The sequence below is a fragment of the Carcharodon carcharias genome, chromosome 15 (assembly GCF_017639515.1).
Source record: "Carcharodon carcharias isolate sCarCar2 chromosome 15, sCarCar2.pri, whole genome shotgun sequence".
NCBI lineage: Eukaryota > Metazoa > Chordata > Chondrichthyes > Lamniformes > Lamnidae > Carcharodon > Carcharodon carcharias.
The window spans coordinates 97,088,960-97,111,610 of NC_054481.1; the positions used below are offsets into that span (position 1 = coordinate 97,088,960).

The 22,651-nt window shown below is 42.4% G+C and overlaps 1 protein-coding gene across 1 annotated transcript in view; it reads right to left on the reverse strand.

The window, feature by feature from the left end:
• The window catches only part of disp3 (dispatched RND transporter family member 3), a 753,445-nt gene that overhangs the window by 63,219 nt on the left and 667,575 nt on the right, over positions 1-22,651 (reverse strand). Inside the window, exons 19-23 of the mRNA XM_041207440.1 lie at positions 21,809-21,945; positions 18,442-18,623; positions 15,466-15,596; positions 12,044-12,216; positions 10,576-10,702 (exon numbers count right to left, since the gene is read on the reverse strand). Coding sequence (XP_041063374.1) covers positions 10,576-10,702; positions 12,044-12,216; positions 15,466-15,596; positions 18,442-18,623; positions 21,809-21,945 — 750 coding nt within the window. The remainder of the gene's footprint in view (positions 1-10,575; positions 10,703-12,043; positions 12,217-15,465; positions 15,597-18,441; positions 18,624-21,808; positions 21,946-22,651) is intronic.

Below are 22,651 nucleotides of genomic sequence, written 5' to 3' on the forward strand. Positions count from 1 at the left end.
ACATTTGAAAATAGAAAAGTGGATTTTCAAAGCAAATGAAGTGGTTTACCTGGGTCATAGGGTTGACTTGCAGGGCTTTCACCCAGTAGAAGAAAAGGTGAGAGCTATTCGTGAGGCGTTAGGGAATGATTAACTATTATAGCTGTTTTCTCCCAAATTTGTCAACAGTACTGGCTCCATGATATGGTTTACTCAAGAAAAACCACAGGTGGACTTGGCAAGCTCCACATCAGCATGCTTTTAAAATAGTAAAGCAGTTGCTACATTCATCGGCTCTATTGGTACATTTCGAACCAAAGAAAGAATTAATTTTGACTTGCAATGCATCCCCTTACAGAGTAGGGCAGTACTCTCCCACTGGATGGCAGATGGCTCCAAACAGCCCATTGGTTACGTCTCAAGAACACTCAGTGTTGCAGAATGAAGATGCTCACAAATAGAGAAAGAGGGCTTATCCATTTTATCTGTTGTTAAGAAGTTCCACCAATACATCCATGGTTGCTACCTCACCATTGTATCTGATCACAAGCCACTACTAGGCTTATGATTCTAGCTGCTTACCAATATATATTTATTCACCGGCCAGGAAGCCAGATTGTAAATGCCGACACACTGAGCCAATCACCAATTCCTCAAGAGGTGTTCTGTTATTAAACTTTCTGGATTCGACACCAGTACATGCCAAACAAATAAAAGAGTGGACAGACCGTGATCCAGTTTTGACTCATGTAAGGGAACAAGTCTTCCAGGGATGGTCTAATGAGCCAAAGTCTGATGAAATGAAGCCCTATTTTAATAGGAGATACAAGTTCACCTGCCAAGATGGTATCTTGCTGTGGGGAGCGAGTGTCATTGTGCCTCCGAGAGGAAGAAAACCATTATTGACTGAATTGAATAATGCTCACCCTAGCCTCTCTAGAGTGAAAATGTTGGTGCACAGCTACTTCTGGTGGCCAGGGATGAATACAGAAGTCAAAAACTAATCAAGAGCTGCATACAGTGTCTATAGAAGTTGCCTCCTTCTGCTCCATTACCTCCCTGGGAATGGACAGGAAAGCCATGGGTCCGCCTCCACATTGGCTGCATTGCCTTTTTTGGGCACAATGTTCCTCTTGATTATGGACGCTCACTCGAAGTGGTGGATGTATACGAGGTGAGATAACCCACATCTGCCGCCACCATAGGCAGATTGCGTCAGAGTTTTGTGTTACATGGGTTACTAGAGATGATAAGTGTTTGATAATGGAATGACATTCACCAGCGGGGAATTCCAAAGATTTACAAGTCTCAATGGCATAACACATGTCAAGAGCTTGTCACACCACCCTGCTTCCAATGTTATGGCCAAGAGAGCAGTCCAGACCTTCAAGTCCAGAATGAAAAAACTGGATGGAGACTCTGTTGCAACTAGATTATCACATTTCCTACTCAGCTATAGGACTATGCCACACATAACCACCGATATTGCCCACACAGGGTTATTGATGAAGAGACGTCTCAGGACACGTTTGAGTCTCATTAGGCCGAATTTAGGGGGGAGGGTAGAGAGAAGTCAGCAGGCCCAGAAAAATGAGTGTGATTACCACAGTCGTGAAAGCAACTTCACTGTTGGAGACACAGTTTTTGCAAAGAATTTTGGAGATAGGTCTAAATGGCTTTCAGGTAAAATTAGTGCCGTGACAGAGCCCCTTTCCTATCACATATTGGTCAAAGGTTAGGAGACACGTAGATCATCTCAGGAAAAGGGAAACAGATCTACAAGAAAGGATGCGCTAAGCATTCCCGTTAGAGTCTACACCATATGTGAAAAGAACTCCATTTGGTTTGGAAGTGCCTGTAGGATCCATTGAACCTGAGAGAGTTGAAGAGACAAACTTACAGGTTCCTACTAGAGAGCCTAGTAGACAGATGACTCCTGAGAGGGAGGCCTCAGATAAGCCATCTGAAGTCATAGAACTACAATGTTCGTCACATTTGAAGAAGCCTCCAGAGAAATTGAATTTGTAAATAGTTTATTTATGTAAACAGCTGATATATTGTAAAGATTGTAAATTGTACTTTTGAGTAAAGGGGGGAAGGATGTGGTAATCTGAGTTGCAATACACCTTTAAGAGAATGTGAGCTGATTGACCACTTGACTGTATTACCTAACTGCTGTGCAGCATGGGCTACAATGTTAATCAGTAATTTAGAATGCGGTCTGGTTGGAGAAGCACACGTGTTAGTGCTCTGTTACTCATGTTAATAAACAGCACGTGCTTCAACTTACATTGGTCTCGGCATCTGCAGGAGTTTGTTTACCAACTCACTCACCAGTAGATAGCGTGCAAATGTGTTGCTAAGCAAAGTGACCCGACAGAGAAGGAACATAACATTATTCTTTCTCAAAGGCGTTGTGGTAGGTTATGTAGTACACATTAGTCTTGTTGATTGGCTGGATGATTGCCAGCAGAGTTGGCGGAGGAAAAATTGAAAGGTTCTCGACTTTAAATTAATGAATTGTAGTAATTACTGGTAAGTAATTAATAATCACAAAACAGTTTTGATCCCTAAAAAATCAGGGTAGACTTTTACATGAGGTATTTGAAAAATTACATATCTTTATGCTAAAAGTTATGAGATTAAGTTTTTTACAACGAGATCGACTTCTACACGAGTATATAAATTTAAGTCTCATACCTACATATATAGATGCATACAGACATACCAACACTGCAAGGAAATTACTTTCTTCCTAAAAGTGATGATGCAAAGTGGAGGATTATTATAATCAAAGATTTATGATGACTGAATATGAGCAATTAAAATTAATACACTGCTGTTGGTGAGGCATCATGTATGGAACAACTATTGGGATGATGGTGAATACGTGACCTCTGTTCAGAGCACTTTCACCTCAATATCACTGCATTGGAGGAGGTTCAGTGGAGGTTTATTAGATTGATACCTGGAATGAGTGGGTTGTCTTATGAGGAAAAGTTAGAAGACTGGGCTTGTTTCCACTGGAATTTAAAAGAGTGAGGGGTAACTTGATTGAAGTATGTAAGATCTTGAGCAGTATTGACAAGGTGGACACAGAAACGATGTTTCCTCTGGTGGGTGAGTCCAGCACTAGGGGGCACTTTTTTAAAATTAGGGGCTGCCCTTTTAGGACAGAGATGAGGAGAAATTTTTTCTCTCAGAGTGTTGTGTGACTTTGGAACTCTCTACCTCCAAAGGCAGTGGAGGCGGGATCATTGAATATTTTTAAGGAAGAGGTAGATAGATTCTTGTTAGGCAAGGGAATGAAAGGTTATCAGGGGTAGATGGGAATGTGGAATTCAAAACACAAACAGAGGAGCCATAATAAAAACAAAATATGCTGGAAAAACTCAGCAGGTCTGGCAGCATCTGTGGAGAGAGAAACAGAGTTAACGTTTTGAGTCCATATGACTCTTCAGAGCAGCTGTGATCTTATTGAATGGCGGAGCAGATTTGAGTGGCCAAATGGCCTACTTCTGCTCCTATTTCATATGTTCATATGTAAATATTGCCTGAAACTGCAGTTTTAACCTGAGACATTAATTCAAAGCAGCTGTCAAATGCTTTGACAAGCTACTTTGGCCTTTACATTTAATGGTTTTCTTGCAGTCAGCCTGCTTAAAGATTTTCTTGTTTTCTAAAGAAAGCCCATTCCCCCACCTTGCACCTAAATACTTCTATATCAGTTGCTGTTGTAACTGAAGTAGATCCAGAGAATAGTCTAACTGACTTTGTTAAAACACCTAGGGATCTATCAGTTTTAGTGCTGAAAGGAATGTGAACTTACTAACTCTCGATCAATGTAGGAACATGTCAAGCAACAGCCTGGGCTTTGAGTATTTTATTCCAGTTGTTAAGGCATAACAAACCTGTTTTTCTTGAAATATTGATGTACCTTTTATTAAATTTAAAGGCAAATAGTCAGCCACCTATTTTGAAACTGCTGCTTTTAAATTTGAAAAAAATATGATAGGCATTCATATTTCCCTTTGTGCATTGCTGCAAAAGTACAGCTATACGGAGAAAGCATTGGCTGAAAAAGGGAGAGGAACACATCAGAGAGAATAAAAGAAAGATGGATAGACAAAGTTTCATGCACAGGAAACAAGAAAAGGGGTGTGGAGTCAGAGAGTGTAGGTGATGTGGAGTGAATAAGTGAGACAAGGGGATGCAGAGCCAATGAATGAACGGGATGTGGAGTGAGTGAGTGAAGGGGATGTCGAGTTGGTGAGTGAAGGGGATGCAGAATCGGAGAATGCTGGGGCTATGAAGTCAGAGAATGAAGGAGATGTAGTGTTGGAGAGTAAAGGAGTTACTGAGCAGAGAGTGAAGGGGATACAGACTCGGAGAGTGATGGAGATGCAGAGCCAGAGACTGATGGGGATGCAGAGTCAGAGTGAAGGAGATGCAGTCACAGGGTGAAGCGGATACGGAGTCGGAGAGAGACAGGGTTGCAGAGTCAGAGAGTGATGGGGTTGCAGAATTGGACAGTGATGCAGCTGTGTAGTTGGAGAGTGATTGGGCTGTAGAGCAAGTGAGTGAAAAGATGCAGAGTCAGTGAAGGGGATGCTGAGTCAGTGAGTGAATGAAAGCAATCTTAGCTGATTTTACCTTAAGCTGGGGATGGCGCCCAATTGTATCTTCCCTGCCCAATGTTTGTCTGGTTGACAGATTTAGTTTTACCAATGGGACCTTATTTGGCCATGAATATGCCAGAAGAGGGAGAGCTTGGGAGCAAAATTAATTATTTTTTCTAATTGATATTGTCAAACACTTTCACATCAGGCAGAACTCAAAGCTGTACTGTGTGGCGATCTTCAGTTTGGACCTCAGTCACTTCTTGACTGACAGCAAAACTGTCATTTCAGAGAAATTATAGAAAATCACCCATTGAGGAAATTTCGGAAGAACAGAAAGCTCTGAAAACACATGGATGACTAATCCGAAATACTCATTGGTATCACTTCCAGTGTTTTATGTTCTTATAAAATGGACTTTGGTGCTCACTGGGGTGAGGAATGCTATTAACTAGCTCATGAAAGGAGTCTTCTTTAAGAAACCCAGTGATAACATCAAGCAGTCTCAGGTAATGTAGAGAAATTAGATGCAGAGCCAAACTCAGCTCACTCTGCACAAATATATGTACCTCAGCACCAACGCCAGAACGGTAGGGTCAAAGCATGAGTGTAGCTTTATTCTGTTTATTTGCACCAGCTGTCCTGTGTCCTCTCATTGAAGGTTGTTAGGGTCAGTTCTCTGCTATGGAGCAATGCACATGCTATGGGGTAATAAGTCACCTTTTTGAACTGCTGCAGTCCTTGAGGCTTATACACCCAGTGATGCTAGAGAGGGAGTTTTAATCCAGCGACATTGAAAGAACAGCAGTATTTTTCCAAGTCAGGATGTTGTGTGACTTAGAGGAGAGTTTGCAGCTGGCGGCGTTCCAGGTGCCTGCTGCCCTTGTTCTTCCAGATGGTACAGATTGTGGATTTTGAAGGTGCTGTCAAAGAAACCTTAGCGAGTTGTTGCAGTGAATCTTGTAGATGTTATGTACTGCTGCCACTGAGCGCTGGTGGTGGAGGAAGTGTATTTTTAAGTTGGTGGATGGCGTGCCAATCAAGTGGGCTGCTTTGTCCTAGATGGTGTTGAGCTCCTTGGGTGTTATTGGAGCTGCACTCATCCAAGCAAGTGCAGAGAATTCTATCACACTCCTGGCTTGTGCCTTATAGGTGGTGGGCAGGCTTTGGGGAGTTGCTTGCCACATAATTCCCAGCCTCTGACCTGCTTTTGTGACTATAATATTTATGTGACTGGTCCATTTAAGATTTTAGATGATAGTAATCCCCAGGACGTTGATGGTGGGGGATTTCAGCGACTGCTCTTGTCACTTATCATCCCAAGCCTGAACGCTGTCCAGGTCTTGCTGCGTGTAGGCATAGACTGCTGCTTCACTATATGAGGAGTAACAGAAGGAACTGAACACTGCAATCACCAGTGAACACCCCATTTCTGATCCTATGATGGAGGGCACCGAGGAAGCAGGTTAAGATGTTTGGCCTGAGGTGAAGAACAATTACATAGAAATTGAAATGAACTAATTGTAATTAAAGATGTTACACTTGGACTTAACTCCTAAAAAATCTTTACATACCAATTTATCATGAATTGTGAGAAAAGCAAATTTACAGTTGCTGCAGCTGTTTCTATTACTTGAAGATAACATTGGTGATGGACACCAGGGGAGGGGAACCCCTGGCCCGGGGGCTGGATTCACTTTTTTATCTGGTCCGCAGTGAGATTTCAAACTCTTCCCCCCCCCCCCCCCCCCCCCAAAAACGTGTACTGCACTCTGGGCCAGCTGCCATCACGTTCTGATACCTGAGCTTCAGCCGCAGTCATCAGAGACCAAGGGAGAGAGGGGAGAGAGCGAGGCCCAAGATCCAGGAGCAGGATGTAGGCCCTGGGCTGGTTTGGAGGTGAGACAGAATGGGAAAGGAGAGAGAGTGTGGCAGAGAGAGACAGAGAAATAGAGTGGGAAAGGAGAGAGAGAGACAGGCAGACAGAGTGGGAAATGAGAGAGAGAGACAGATAGAATAGGAAAGGAGAGAGAGATAAACAGACAGAGTGGGAATCGGAGAGAGACAGACAGAGAGTGGGAAAAGAGAGAGACAGACAGACAGAGTGGGAATCAGTGAGAGACAGACAGACAGAAAGAGTGGGAAAGGAGAGAGAAAGAGAGAAGAATGCAGACAAAGTGGGAAAGGAGAGATGGAGACAGATAGAGAGAAAAGCCAGTTGAGAGTAGCAACATCATCATTGCCAGAAGACACAACAAGGCTCATTAAGGAAAGCAAACTCAGTCATCGCATTAAAGCAGTGGGTGAGTTGAATGTTTCTATATTCTCTGTAAAAAATAAATAAATTAAGTTGGTTTTTATGTGTGTGTGGCCCATGACTGATTTTGTCCATGTGTGAGTGCCCTTGTTAAGAAAAAGGTTCTCCGCCCCTGATCTACATTCAGACTGTGGTAAACAGAGTTGTGGAGGTTCTGCAGATGTGTGACACATTTGATGAAGATCGTGCCCGTGGAACTCAGTTTGGTTGTGCAACTGCTGTTGGCTGGGGAGCAGGCTAAATCCTAGAAGAAGAGGAGCTAAGATTCCTCGTAAGGAAGACAGAGTTTTGAAGGATTTTGGGACTGAGATTGATGACCTACGTGCTGGGTGGACTCCAAAGCCTATTCATAAGATCTGTCTTCTTTGTATCTGCCATTTAATGTGTAATTTATAGTTTATATTCAGCCACAATTTGTCTGCTTAGGTATAGGAGGTTACCCAAGATAGTATTTAGTATTTGGTTTGTTTGACTCTTGAATAATAACAATTATTTTGTTTTAAACTGTGGAATCATGTGGCTTAATTCTTTCAGTAAATAACTGGGATTTTGGATTTTTTTTTAAAGTTACAGGTCTCGAATGAGATCATAGCAATAAGGACAGACTATATGACTTGGAAATATGGAGTGAATTTTGTTTGTGTTCTGGTCCAATTACCTCTCATCCTCTAACCCTGTTTCATTTGAAGATTCGCTTTGTTTAAGGCCCAAAGAGATTAACTAACAGAACCAAAGAAGCTTACATGCATTGAGGGAGGTCACTTAACCCAATGTTTCTGTGCCAAAAACACCCAAAACTACTTCCACCACCTGCCCTCTTCCCATATCTTCCTTTGCTTCACTTCCATTTTCCCATAACACATGCAAAAGGCTTTATCTCAACTACATTGTGTGGCAAAGCTATCTATTTTCAGGTAACTTTTTACATAAAGGAATCTCTACTAATCTCCCTGCTCACTTGTGGTAATTTGAAATTGATGACCCTTATAGCCCTTATTCATTGTCAAATCCTTCATAATTATAAAAATCTCTATTGAATCTTTGCTGGTCTCAAGTCTCTCCTTCCAATTATAGTTTTTCATTGCTGGTATCATTGTACTAGATAAATTTGTGCCTCACAACCTTTACAGCTTCAACATGCCTTACATTAAGAAGCATTAAAAACTTTACAAAGTACTCTAAACTGTTACCAAATCGTAGCTTTGTACAAATCTATTATTATTTCCTCGCTTTTGCAGTCTTTATAAAATGAATTTACTAAAACGACATGAAACTATGTATTTGAAGGGTTTAGGGTAAGTTGAGAGGTTTTGGATACACATATCAAAGCTAGATATGCTGATCTGTTCTATAGGGTTTTTAGCAAGACTCTTGATAAGATTCCACATGGTAGAGTGGTCAGAAAAGTAAAAGCCCATGAGCTTGAAGGGAAAGTGACAAATTGAATACAAAATTGGCTCAGTGGGAGGAAGCAAAGGGTAATGATTGACTTGTGTTTTTGTGATTGAAAGGCTGTTTCTAGTGGGGTTCCAAAGGACTGAGTACTAGGTAACTTGCTTTTCATGGTATACATCAAAGATTTAGATTTAAACATAGGGGCATGATTGAGAATTCTGCTATCTCCTCTAGACATTCAATAGCACTACCATTTCTGAATCCCGATCATCAATATCCTGAGAGTGACCATTAACTAGAAACTTAACTTGGGCCAGGCAATGACCATCTCCAACAAGACAGAATCAATCTAACCTTCTCCCCTTGATATTGAATAGCACGACCATCACTGAATCTCCTACCATCAACATCAGGGATTACCATTGACGTGAAACTTAATTGGATCAGTCACATAAATACTGTAGCTACAAGATCAGGTCAGAGGCTGAGAATTCTGCAGCAAGCAACTCACATCCTGACTCGCTAAAGTCTGTCCACCGCCTACAAGACAGGAGTGTGATGAAATACTCTCCACTTGCCCAGATGAGTGCAGCTCCAATCACGCTCAAGAAACCCAACACCATCTAGGACAAAGCAGCCCGCTTGATCGGCACCTCAACCATCTACAAACATCCACTCCCTGCACCACTATTGCATAGTGACAGCACTGTGTACTATCCACAGGATGAATTGCAGCAACTTGCCAAGCCTCCTTCAACAGCACCTTCCAAACCTGCGACCTCTATCCCTAGAAGAACAAAAGTAGCAGGCACATTGGAATACGACAAACTGTAAGTTTCACTGCAAACCACACACCATCCTGACTTGGAACTATACTCCTTCATTGTTGCTGGGTCAAAATCCTGGAAATCTCCCCTAATGGCACTTGGAGTGTACTTAAACCACATGGAATGCAGCAGTTCAAGAGGCAGCACACCACTACTTTCTCAAATGCAATTAGGGATGGACATCAAATGCTGGCCTTGCTAGTAATATTCACATCCCATGAATGAATTAAAGCAAAGTTTGCAGATGAAAAAAATTTGGCCATGGGGTTCATAGTAAGGAAGAAAGTTGTAGACTTAAAGAAAATTTTGATGGGCTGGTCAATTTGGCAGAAAAGTGACAAATGGAATTCAATCCAAAGTGCAAAATAGTGCATTTGGGGAGGAAAAACAAGGTAAGGGAACAACAATAAATGGCAGGATACTGAGAAGTGTAGAGGAACAGAGGGACCTGGAATGCAGGTCCACAGAACTCTGAAGGTTGTTAAGAAAAGGAGATTATGCTAGAATTGTATGAAACACTGGTTAAGCCACAGCTGGAGTACTGTGTATAATTCTGGCCACTGTGTTGCAGGAAGGTTGTGATCACACTAGGGAGGGTACAGAGGAGATTTACGAGGATGTTACCAGGACTGGAGAATTTTAAGTCTGAGGAATGATTGGAAAGGCTGGGATTGTTTTCTTTGGAACAGGGGAGGCTGAGGGCAGATTTAATTGAGGTTTATACAACAATGAGTGGACAGGAAGGACCTATTTCTCTTAGCAGAGGGTCAATAACCAGGGCGTCTAGAGTTAAAGTAATTGGTAGATGCATTGGAGAGGAGATGAGAATTTTTTTCATCTATAGGGTGGTAGGGCTCTAGAACTCACTGAAAGGCAGGAAACCCCATCAGATTGAATTGCCATAACCTACAAAGCAGGCTGAAAAATAGGATTAGGCTGAGTAGATATTTTTTGGCCGGCAAAGACATGATGTGCCAAATAGTTTCTTTCTGTAGAATTATGATTCTATAGCAGCAAATATGTTTGCAAAACATTGTTAAAAATAACTTGGTCACAGCTTCTCTCTGCTACTTTCAGTTTGAGGGTTTCACAGATAGCAAAAATAAAAAGGAGGCAGCAAGCTGGAACCAGATGGCACAGAAAAAAGTTACAAACATACAAAACCATCACACAGAGAAAGTCAATCTGGTCCATCAAGCCTGACCCACATTATCATGGCTGAGGCATCATGGCTAGAGGTTTTATCATTCCCTCCCTAAAACCAACCACCCCCCACCCCCCTTGTGGTTGCCCAAACACCCCACAGCTGTAATTTCCTGGGCTATTTTAGAGACTGATCTTATGCTCCTTTTATGAGTCATTAGGTTAGTGGTTTGCCCAATATGGATTTGAGCCACACAGATGGTTAGGTTTGGCTATGAGTGTGTTCTTGTCTTACCTGAAGGTAAGCACTGAGCACCTCCTGGCTTCACCAGCTCTGAGTTACTGCTGATGGCTTTGCAAATCTTACACAGATTTCCAATTTCTTGGAATAGATCAAAACTCTCATCATAGATGACACTGCCCTTTCAGGAGAGAAAGAAAGAGGGAGAGAAAAAGAAATTTCTCACATTTCAACATCAAACATTGTCTTACGTCACCTATGAAAGCAGCTTCATATATTACGTGAACAGGAGAACACCATCCAGGACAAAGCAGCCCACCTGATTGGCATGCCATTTTAAACAATTACTCCCTCCACTACTGGTGCAGAGTGGCTACATTGCGTACCATCTGCAAGATGCACTTTAATGACAGTGTCTTTCAAGCGTGTGACCTCCATCACGTAGGAGAAGGGCAGCAGATGCATGGAAACACCACCAACTGCAAATTCCCCTCCAAGCCACACACCATCCTGACTTGGAACCATATCGCTGTTTCTTCACTGTTACTGGGTCAAAAACCTGGAACTCCCTTTCTAACAGCACTGTGGGTGTACCTACATCACATGGACTTCAGAGGTTCAAGAAGGCAGCTCACCACCACCTTCTCAAGGGCAATCAGGGTGAACTATATTTGCTGGCCTTGTCAGTGACATTCAAAATCCCATGAAGAAATAAAAAAATCTACTATAAGAATGAAAGCTTTTTAATGATCAACTCATTTCACTATGACAAATCAGGTACCTAATTGATTCCATTCCCAATGTTTTGTTGGCCATTTTTTAAGGGCTTGCAATTGCAGAACATCGCTACAGTTTTAAAAAATCATGTTGGGGATGTGGGCATTACTATCTAGGCCAACATTTATTACTTGTCCCTATTTGCCCTTGAGAAGGTGGTGGTGAACCTCCTTCTTGAACTGGTACACTGCTGTCAGATAGTGAGTTTCAGGATTTTGACCTAGTGAGGGTGAGGAAATAGCAATATATGTCCAAATCAAAATGATGCATGACTTGGGAGCTTGGAGGTGATGGTGTTCCCATGCACTGGTGCCCTTGTCCTTCCAGCTGGCTGAAATTTTGAGTTTGGTACATGCTATACTATTTGTTTTGCACAATCAGTGCCCAATCTCAGCCAGGTCGCTGCTGGAAGAGTGAGTACTTTCTACAAAAGTACAGGGATTGTTTGGAATTGGAAAAGGTCATTGATGCAAAATAAGCCCATTCCTTACTCATATATAATTCCCATCTTCCCACAAGGGAGGCAGGAGAAGAAGCAAATGGTGAGGTATCCACTGAATCACTTTCATGCACTTCATAGTGCTATTGTAGGGAAAAATCTCTTACAGACAAGGAGTCTTATTCTTTAAAAATGTGTTGAAAAATATTTCAGCTTTTGTGACATTTAGGTAGGGTGACTTTGTAACAGATCACTGGAAAAGGATGGCTACAATTGGAAAAAAGGTGACATGAGTCAGTTATGTACCATATCTCCTATCACATGATTATCTTGCTTTCTTGTGCGGTTCACTCCCAGAATCCCAAACACAACGAAGACCATGGCACCTGTATCCACCAGAGGACGTACTGCTGGCTTCCCACAGCCATCGTTCATGCAGGGGTTGAAGTCAAAGGTTGGAGTCTCCTCAACATTCAAGACTGAGAAAGCTGAATAAAAGTACATCATTAAACATGGACACCATTTTTAAATAAGACACATTTTTTATATGCCTTTATTGTCTTTTGTTGATAAAGAGATTCTCTCTTCTTATTTACTATTTAAAAAAAAACTTTTTTTCTCCCCTTCCTCTTCCTTTTCTTCTACATAATTCATAGGCCCTTGGGTGAAGGACCTGGTTCCAGGTTGTCAGCAATGCCATTCTGAAACCAGCCACAGCAAAGTACTCTAAGGTGACATTCTCTAGCCACACCTTCCACCCCTCTCCCACTCACTACTGGAACTTTTCAATGACCATGTCCAGGAGCTTGTAACTTTATCACTACTCTTGCTTCAAAAGTATCTTAAAAACCTACTTCTTTGACTGCATCTTTGGTTTCTCACTCTTAATCCTTCCATCTGTTCCTCACTATCCTCCTCTCCATTTTTAATGCTTGTCAAGGTGTTTCCTATGAAAGTTGTAGTTGAGTGGGCTTGCGGTAGCAGGAACCTATCCAATTGTCTTGCACACCCTTTAGGAAATGCCTGGCTTTTACTCGATGCCTCCTCACTGTGGCATGGCCAGAATCAATGGCAGTGATCATGGTGAACTATAGTGATGAGTAAGTCTCCAACTTTTCCTTGACACCTAAGAGCTCATTTCTGGTTATGCACTTCTGGTGGGGGGTGCTGGATTTATGTATCAGGAATCACAGACATGCTGCTCTTAATTTTCTGTCTATTAAAATCAAGGATGGTTTTAATCAGGGCATCATGCTCAGGATATTCTGCTGGCATCGGTTTCCATACTGCCACCAGCAGAGTGAACTCACAAAATTTAGAATCTGGAAATGATGACTCTCTAATTCTTCTTTTCAAAGCACCAATTTTAAGAGATAACAGCATTTTTGCACACTTTTTTGAATATTTTGCTTGTAATGTAATGTGACTAATTAAATAGTACCCTGGCTTATTATTGCTTGTTGCAATTGAAGTTTCTGATATAACAGAGTGAGCTTATGAAACCCCATCTGACCCTGAAATTATGTCACAGGGATTCCGCTGTTCTTTCTGATAGTGTTAATGGCACTAAAATTATGGGCATTGCCTGGTCAACAACTCTTCTTTCTCACCCCAAAAAACAGTTCCTAGGCCAATCTACACATTGCAAGCCAAGATGGTCCTAGATGGAAAACTATTTAACCTTGGGAGCTATGTCTGATCTAGGAGGTAGACTTCCTCCATGTTCCAGGCCTATTGCAACATCTAATAGTTGTGCAGCTAACTCAGCCAAAACTAAGAATCAAACCTGTAACCCCTGGTCTCATGTGGTGACAAAGTGCTAAACAGTTAGATATAGTGAAAGGTATTCTTTAAAGGTTTGCTTCAGCATTTTGAACACAGACCTTGTCTTGGAATTTCCCTTAATTCAAATTTTGCCTGTTGGCTTGAGTTAAAAAGAAACTATGCTTCTTTACCTGACTGTTCTTCTTAAAACCCTCTTCCATGTCTCCTGCACCCTCACCTCTGATAACATGTAGAGCTCATGAACTTCTTCATCACTTAAGACTGGGACTATCCATTCAGCCACCTCTGCTACTTCCCACCCTTGCTCTAGCCCACTGGATCAAATTTTCTCAAAGGGTTCCTGATTCCCTGGCTCTGAGCTCAAAAAGAAACATAGAAAATTTATGGCACAGGAAGCCATTCAGCCCTTTGTGTCAATGCTGGCCAAAAAAGGTTATCCAACTTAATCCCACTTTCCAGCTCTTGGTCCCTGACATTTTAGGTTACAACATTTCAAGTGCATATCCAAGTGTTTTTTCAATTTGACCAGAGTTTCTGCCTCTACTACCTTTTTAAACACTGAGTTCCAGGCTCAAATTGCAGGGAAATTACAAAAAGGTACAGAAAATATAAAGCAGTGATAATGAGGGATTTCAATTATCTTAACAATAGCCTGGAATATTAAGTGTAAAGGGCACAGAGGGCGAAGAATTTCTGAATTGCATTCAGGAGAATTTTCTTGAGCAATGCATTTCCAGTACAATGAGGGAGGATGCACTGCTGGGTCTAGTTCTGGAGAATGAGGGAGGTCAAGTGGATCAAGTGTCAGCAGAGGAACATTTAGGGAACGGTGATCATCATATAATAAGTGATCATCATTATAATAATAATTAGCTATGAAAAAAGACAAGGAACTGCTTGTGTCTTCCAAAAACCTATCCTTGCACCCCAGCCCTCACACCTCCTGTTGCTCATCTACATGATCTCTCATTGACATCATCCAAAAACAGAGATCAGTTTCCATATGTATGCTGATAGTATGCACCCAGCTTTGCCTCATCCACACCTCTATCGACCCTACTGCTATTTCTAAGTTGTCACATTGCTTGCGTACCATCCAGCTCTGGATAAGCAGAAACTTCCACCAATTAAATATTGTCAAGATCAAAGCTATTTGCTTTGGTCCTGACCACAAACTCCGTTCTAGCTACTAATTCCGTTCCTCTCCCTGACATCTGTGAGGCTGAACCAGACTGTTTGCAGCCTTAGTGTCATATTTGACCCCAAGATGAGCCTCCGACCACATACCTGCATCATCACTGAGACTGCCTATGGCAACTTAACCGACACTGTCCCTGCTTCAGCTCATCTGTTTTTGAAACCCTCATCCTTGCCTTAGTTACCTCTAGACTTGACTATTCTAAGATACCTCTGACCTGCCTCCCATGTTTTACTCTCCATAAACTTGAAGTCATCTAAAACCCTGCTGTCTGTGTCCTAACTAACACCAAGTTCATCATCCCTGAGCTGACTGACCTGCAATGATTCCCAATTAAGCAATGCCTCGATTTTAAAATGCATCTTTCACATCCTTGTTTACAAATCCCTCCATGTCCTCATCCCTCCCTATCTCGGTAATCTCTTCCAACCCTTCAACTTTCCGAAATATCCCCATTCCACCAATTCTAGTCTCTTGTGCACCCCTGATTTTAATCAATCCATCACTGCCATGCCTTCAGCTGCCAAGGTCCTAAACTCTGGAATTCCCTCCCTAAACCCCTCTACATCTCTAAGAAGTTCCTTAAAACCTACTCTTCGACCAATCTTTTTGCCAGTTCCCCTAATATATCCTTCTGTGCTGTGGTGTCAAGCTTCGTTTGATAACACCACTGTGAAATGCTTTGGGACCTATTACTATGCTATAGGTGTTCAATGAATACAAGTTATTGTTGTTGTTAACCTACCTTTCTCATAGGGGACGTAGAAAAATCCTTGATTAGGGCCATTGGGTCCTGCACTAAGAATGCAGCCAGGTGGTGCTATGCAGATCCGACTGTGATAAGGAGCCCTCCGCAGCTGAGCAAAGTACAGCTTCCTAAAAGAGCCAGAATTTAAACTGTGAGATGAACTTGAAATCCTTTCACAGGTTCAAGCTCGAGTTGAAATTAATGCTTTGTGCTGTACACATATTAACTAGTGGTGAAATATGGGACCAACAGACCTTCTCAAACAGGAGATCTCTCCACAATGCAGCAGGTAAAGGGGCCCTGCTCAACCTTTTTTTTTAAAGTGGTATCTTCAAGAAAGATGAAAGTGTTATTTATCACATTACCCTAGTTTAACGAGGAGTGCCTCCTAAATTTGGCAGCTGAATTGCAGACATACTGGTTAGAATTTTATGTGGCCTTTCGGGATGGACTCAGAGGTGGGATGACTAGCAAAATGACTTGGGAATGTTCGGTTGGCATATCTGACACATGGCCTGCCACTATACCATTTTGCCAGTGGCAGGAAAGGTGGTATATGGCTTGCCAGCCTGGACCCCAATTAATACACTTAGGTGGTCAATTAAGGGTCTCTTCCTACCTCTGCTGGCATTTTACTAGCAGAAGGTGGCCCTCCACTGCATGAGGGGACCACCAAGTACTGTCAGTGGGTTTCCTCTTTTTGGACACTCTTTGGCCGCTGCCGCAATTGCAACCGCCTCAGCAATGACACCGCCTGGCCTCAGCAACCCAGCATCTCCAGACCCAACTTACCTTACTGTGAGGTGCACCCTGTCCTCCAGTAAAGCCTCAGCAGTGGCCATTGCTCTCAGTGGCACTACTAAGACTGCTGAGCTGCTGGCCCTCTGATTGAGCCAGCAACTCTCCCAAGGAGCTGCTGAACTTAATAGGATGGCTTTCCTCACAGCAGCCACTTAATTGGCATTCACTGATAAAATGCAACCCCGGGTCCTGCCACCCACTGAAGCAGAGTCACTATCCACTTTCGGCCCTGGTGGTGGAACCCCACTCACCTTTGAAAAATTCTGGCTACTGTGTCAAAAAGGACTAAGGTTACGGCAATAACCTTATGGTTGAGCCAAATATGGGAGTAATACGCCATTTTGGAACATTGCAACGGTTCTATGGCTCAACACTCTACAAAATGTGTTGTTGAGAGGCAAAGATCAAGCACCTAGATGATTTTATTTTTCTTTCTTCTTTCATGGGATGTGGGTGTCACTGACAAGACACACTGATATTTGTTGCCCATCCCTAATTGCCCTTGAACCAAGTGGGTTGCTAGGCCATTTCAGAGGACAGTTAAGAGTAAACCGCATTGCTATGGATCTGGAGTCACATGCAGACCACAGCGGGTAAGGATGGCAGATTTCATCCCCTAAAGGAAATCTGTGAGCCTGATAGGTTTTTACAACACCCTGGAGGCTTCCAGCAGGCTCTGAGGTGGGTCCCCTCCTATTTTGGGCACTCTTTAGCCCATTATTGAAGCTAGCTTGCAATTCCAGATTTATTAATTAAATTTAAATTCCACCAACTGGCATGGTGGGATTTGAACCTGTGCCCCCAGAGCATTAGCTCAGGCCTTTGGATCTCCCCCATATTTCCTTGTCTGTAGTCAATCTCAATCAGGGTGTGACTGAATGTTATGAATGATACCAGAGTTGCTGGGTTGAGGAGTGGGTTAGGTATGATTTGTGCCTCTGATAGAATTCCAGCTAGTCTTGTTTGAAAGTACCCTCGTGTTATGTTGGGTGAAGGTATGGGCTCAATTATGATGCCCCACACTGCTGAATAGTTTTTCAACACTCATTGTCTGGCTTCATGAATTAAGAATGGCCACTTCACTGAATGACTAAAACACTGCGGTTCCTTTGGGGTGAAACATGGCAGAGAAAATGAGGCAGAATTATAATTTATCTTGACACAGGGAACTGTGTATTCTGGTGGGTTTGCATGCTGCCCAACAGCTGTAGAATCCATTTTCAAATCAAGCTTGGATGTAAAGGTTGAAAAGTTTCTCTGCAAGTAAGTTGTAATGCTTGAGAAACCTTGATCCCAGTTCTTTGCATAATGGTACACAGTACAAAGCTGCCCCCAATTTGGGACAATATAGCAGTCAACTGGTCAGCTCATTCATAAAGGCCATTAGCATGGTTGGGTGGGAAGTGGAAGTGGTACACCAGTAAGAAGGGCTCTAATGAGATTGGGTTAAGACACGTTGTTGGACCAAATTGAGAGATGTTGTACTTTAACTTGATGCTCATGCTGAGTGCAAAATGTAGGAGCCTGTTCTGCCAGCATTGACATTCCTTATCTCAAACACAACAAATTTTCACAAGCTTTTTTTCCTCAGATGCTATGTGGGCAAGGGAAGATATAGAAACAGGAGCAGGCCAGTTAGCAACTCCAGCATGTTCTACCATTCAACTGGCTTATGAGTGATTTGTATCCTGACTCCAACCTACCTTAGTTCCATATTTCTTAATATGCTTACCTAACAAATATAAAATATGCGATGAAACAAAATGTAAGAGATCTAACAACCTGAGGTTTGAACTTTCAATTGACCGAGGTTCAACAGATTTTTGAGTGAGAAAATTCTAGGTCTCCACTGTACATTACATGAAGAAGAGGTCACCTCTGAATGACCTAGCTCAAATATAAGGTTCTGTCTCATTCTTTTGGAGACGCCACCAGAAAAAAACAATTTCTCTATGTGTACTTTATCAAATCCTTTAATCATCTTAAGCACTTCAATTGGATCACCCCAGAGGAACAGGACTAGGCCACTCAGTTTTTCGAGCCTATTCCACCAATCAAATAGATCAAAGCTGATCTGCATTTTAATTTAATTTATCAGCCTTAGTTCTGTTACTGTAATGCCCATGCAGATCCAACCAGTAAAAGAGGCTTTTGTCCAAACTTGTAACTTACTGAGTGTGATGTTGTTCTGTGGCTGATGCATAGAAATGGAAATCAAGCTTCCAGCCTTTCCTAGTATTGCAGGATAATGATGTGATCATCCACTTCCCCGGACACTTGGGACTTGGTAGCCCAACAATGGAAGAACAGATGGTCAGCTTCTTCGTAAAGTTACCATAGGGCACTGTGTAAACCTTGGAAGCAGAAAGAGAGAATCAAAGTTACTATTACAATTGAAATTTGCATATATCTAGGGCCCTTCAACACAGTAAAAATGACCCATGGCACTTCACTGAGGAGTGTAATTAGACAAAAATGGACGGGAGGGAGATATTAAAATTAGGTAGGGGTTGGTATTAAAGAAGGTCTCAAAGGAGAAAAGGGAGGTAGAGTGGTTCAAAGAGGGAATTCCAGCATGTGAGTCCTATTTGCTACCGGGGTAGCTGCATAGGATTTAAAGGCTAATCCCAGTAGAAACTGATCAGTAATGGGAGATGACTAGGGGTACCTACTTTTAACAACAAAATCTCTACTCTTCCTCCTGAAGGTGCTGGTTTATGCTGTGACATTTCTCCATAGTTGCTGGCCACCTTTAGGTAATCTGCTAAAGTAACCGCAGTGGCAGTGAAGTTCATCCGGCTATTTTACCATGGGAGACATTGGTGTTAGCTTTACCTAATGTCCACATTTCTGCATTTTCTAGTTGAAGTCACTGGATCTAATTTGATAACTGGGAACTTTGGCTTAGAGGCACTGAGGCCAAATTTAGCACTCTCCCTTAGGGGATCAGTTCACAGCATAGACCAGGGATTAAACCTGAGACCGACATTGTTCCATTCTGTTCTGGAAGCCATCAGAGTATTCTGTACACAATATAGACTGTGCCAAAGAACAATGAACGTAATATATTTGGAAGGTGATGTTGATAGCATATAGTGTTATCATTACTAGAATTTACAGCACAATTTACAGCACAGGAACAGGCTATTCAGCTCCAATGGTCTGTGCCAGTATATTTACCACACAAGTTTCTCTCACCCTGCTTCATCTAATCTTTCACAGCATAACCGTATAGTCCTTTCTCCCTTATGTACTTAGCTAGCTTGTTCTTAAATGCATTTGTACTATTTGCCTCAACTACTCCATGTGTAGCAAGGTCCTCTATTTAACCACTCTCTGGGTAAAGGGATTTCTTCTGAATTCCCTATTGGATTTATTAGTGAATAGCTTATTCCTACAGTCCCTAGTTCTGGACTCCCTGTAAGTTGAAACATTTGCACCATGGCTGCCATAATAAGCTCCTTCATAATTTTAAAAGCAAAAAACTGCGGATGCTGGAAATCCAAAACAAAAATAGAGTTACCTGGAAAAACTTAGCAGGTCTGGTAGCAGCGGCAGAGAAGAAAGGAGTTGATGTTTCGAGTCCTCATGACCCTTCAACAGAACTGATTTTTCTTTACAATGAGAGGGGTGAAATATAAGATGGTTTAAGGTTGGGGGGGGTGGGGGGAGAGAAGTGGAGGGGGGATGTTGTTGTAGGGACAAGCAAGCAGTGATAGGAGCAGATCATCAAAAGATGTCACAGACGAAGGAACAAAAGAACACAGAGGTGTTGAAGTTGGTGATATTATCTAAACGAATGTGCTAATTAAGAATGGATGGTAGTGGGGGTGGGAGGGGATAAAAGATTTAAAAATAATGGAAATAGGTGGGAAAAGAAAAATCTATATAAATTATTGGAAAAAAAAACAAAAGGAAGGGGGAAGAAACAGAAAGGGGGTGGGGATGGAGGAGGGAGCTCAAGACCTAAAGTTGTTGAATTCAATATTCAGTCCAGAAGGCTGTAAAATGTCTAGTCAGAAGATGAGGTGCTATTCCTCCAGTTTGCGTTGGGCTTCACTGGAACAATGCAGCAGGCCAAGGACAGACATGTGGGCAAGAGAGCAGGGTGGAGTGTTAAAATGGCAAGCGACAGGGAGGTTTGGGTCATTCTTGCGGACAGACCGCAGGTGTTCTGCAAAGCGGTCGCCCAGTTTACGTTTGGTCTCTCCAATGTAGAGGAGACCGCATTGGGAGCAACGAATACAGTAGACTAAGTTGGGGGAAATGCAAGTGAAATGCTGCTTCACTTGAAAGGAGTGTTTGGGCCCTTGGACAGTGAGGAGAGAGGAATTGAAGGGGCAGGTGTTACATCTTTTGCGTGGGCATGGGGAGGTGCCATAGGTGGGGGTTGAGGAGTAGGGGGTGATGGAGGAGTGGACCAGGGTGTCACGGAGGGAACAATCCCTACAGAATGCCGCCGGGGGGATGAAGGGAAGATGTGTTTGGTGGTGGAGTTGGCAGAAATGCTGGAGGATGATCCTTTGAATGCGGAGGCTGGTGGGGTGATAATTGAGGACAAGGGGGACCCTATCATGTTTCTGGGAGGGAGGAGAAGGCATGAGGGCGGATGCGCGGGAGATGGGCCGGACACGGTTGAGGGCCCTGTCAACGACCGTGGGTGGAAAACCTCGGTTAAGGATGAAGGAGGACATGTCAGAGGAACTGTTTTTGAAGGTAGCATCATCGGAACAGATGCGACGGAGGCAAAGAAACTGAGAGAATGGGATGGAGTCCTTACAGGAAGCGGGGTGTGAGGAGCTGTAGTCGAGGTAGCTGCTGCATTGTTCCAGTGAAGCCCAACGCAAACTGGAGGAACAGCACCTCATCTTCCGACTAGACACTTTACAGCCTTCTGGACTGATTATTGAATTCAACAACTTTAGGTCTTGAGCTCCCTCCTCCATCCCCACCCCCTTTCTGTTTCTTCCCCCTTCCTTTTGTTTTTTTACCAATAATTTATATAGATTTTTCTTTTCCCACCTATTTCCATTATTTTTAAATCTTTTATGCCCCCCCCACCCCCACTACCATCCATTCTTAATTAGCACATTCGTTTAGATAATATCACCAACTTCAACACCTCTGTGTTCTTTTGTTCCTTTGTCTGTGACATCTTTTGATGATCTGCTCCTATCACTGCTTGCTTGTCCCTACAACAACACCCCCCCTCCACTTCTCTCTCCCCCCTGCCAACCTTAAACCATCTTATATTTCACCCCTCTCATTGTAAAGAAAAATCAGTTCTGTTGAAGGGTCATGATGACTTGAAACGTCAACTAATTTCTTTTCCACCGCTGCTACCAGACCTGCTAAGTTTTTCCAGGTAACTTTGTTTTTGTTCCTTCATAATTTTACTCTGTTAGTTCAGCCCTAAGTCTTCCATTTTCTGTGAAACCATATCCTGTTGGAAGCACTTTCTTAAGGTAGGAACTTCTTGTTGCAGTTATTATAGATCAATAACTTTAGTCTATTCAAAAGCCACTTTGCAAGAACTCACTTTGAATGATGGAATCTCCCCATTCCTTGTTGCTGGCTGATGCCATGGCAAGGGAACAGAGGAATCCAAAGAAAATCTGTAAATGGCAGGTTGGACATCATCTTCATACTTTGTGACATAAACAGTTCGTAAGTCACCTGAGAAAAATACATTTTAATTGCAAAGATGGTAGAGGTAAGGTTAGAAATTTCACAGTTAAAGAGATAGATCAGAGTTCAACATTTCTCTTTGATTTATCTTTCTTTCCTCCTCATCATGTTTTTCATGCATTTTTCTCAACTTTTGAAATGTTCTGTCCATGAATTACTCTATGTGGACAGTGTCAGTATCGCTTTGTGGCTCAGCTGAAAGACATAATGAAGCAGGCCATACTGTCAGTTACTCCAGAGGAAAGACCTATGCGGCAAGCTTAACCACAGAGGAAGGGCCTGTCTGCACAAGAAGGACATGCTCATATTAGAAAGTTATACCCACCAGCTGGATCTGGATCTGCCAAAATCTTCAGCTCATTAACTACCATCAATGCAGTCTGAAATTAGCAACCTAATAAAGAGCTATATTAGCATCTGATCGCCCCATCTTCATGATGCCATGAAACTTTCAGAATACTGCCAGTTTTTGAATGGTACAGACCATAGCCTGTTTGTCAATGAATCATTGATTGGATTCTTACTTGGATTCAGCCACCTGAGCTCAAGACACCACTTTTCACATGTGAGCCTATACGATGAATGCTGGCAGTTTATCCAAAGGAGGATTAATCCTGTTCTCAGCAGATTTAAAGTGTATGAATTTCTAGCAGAAGTGAATGTGATTAGGAATTGGGACCCTGGGTGATTTTTC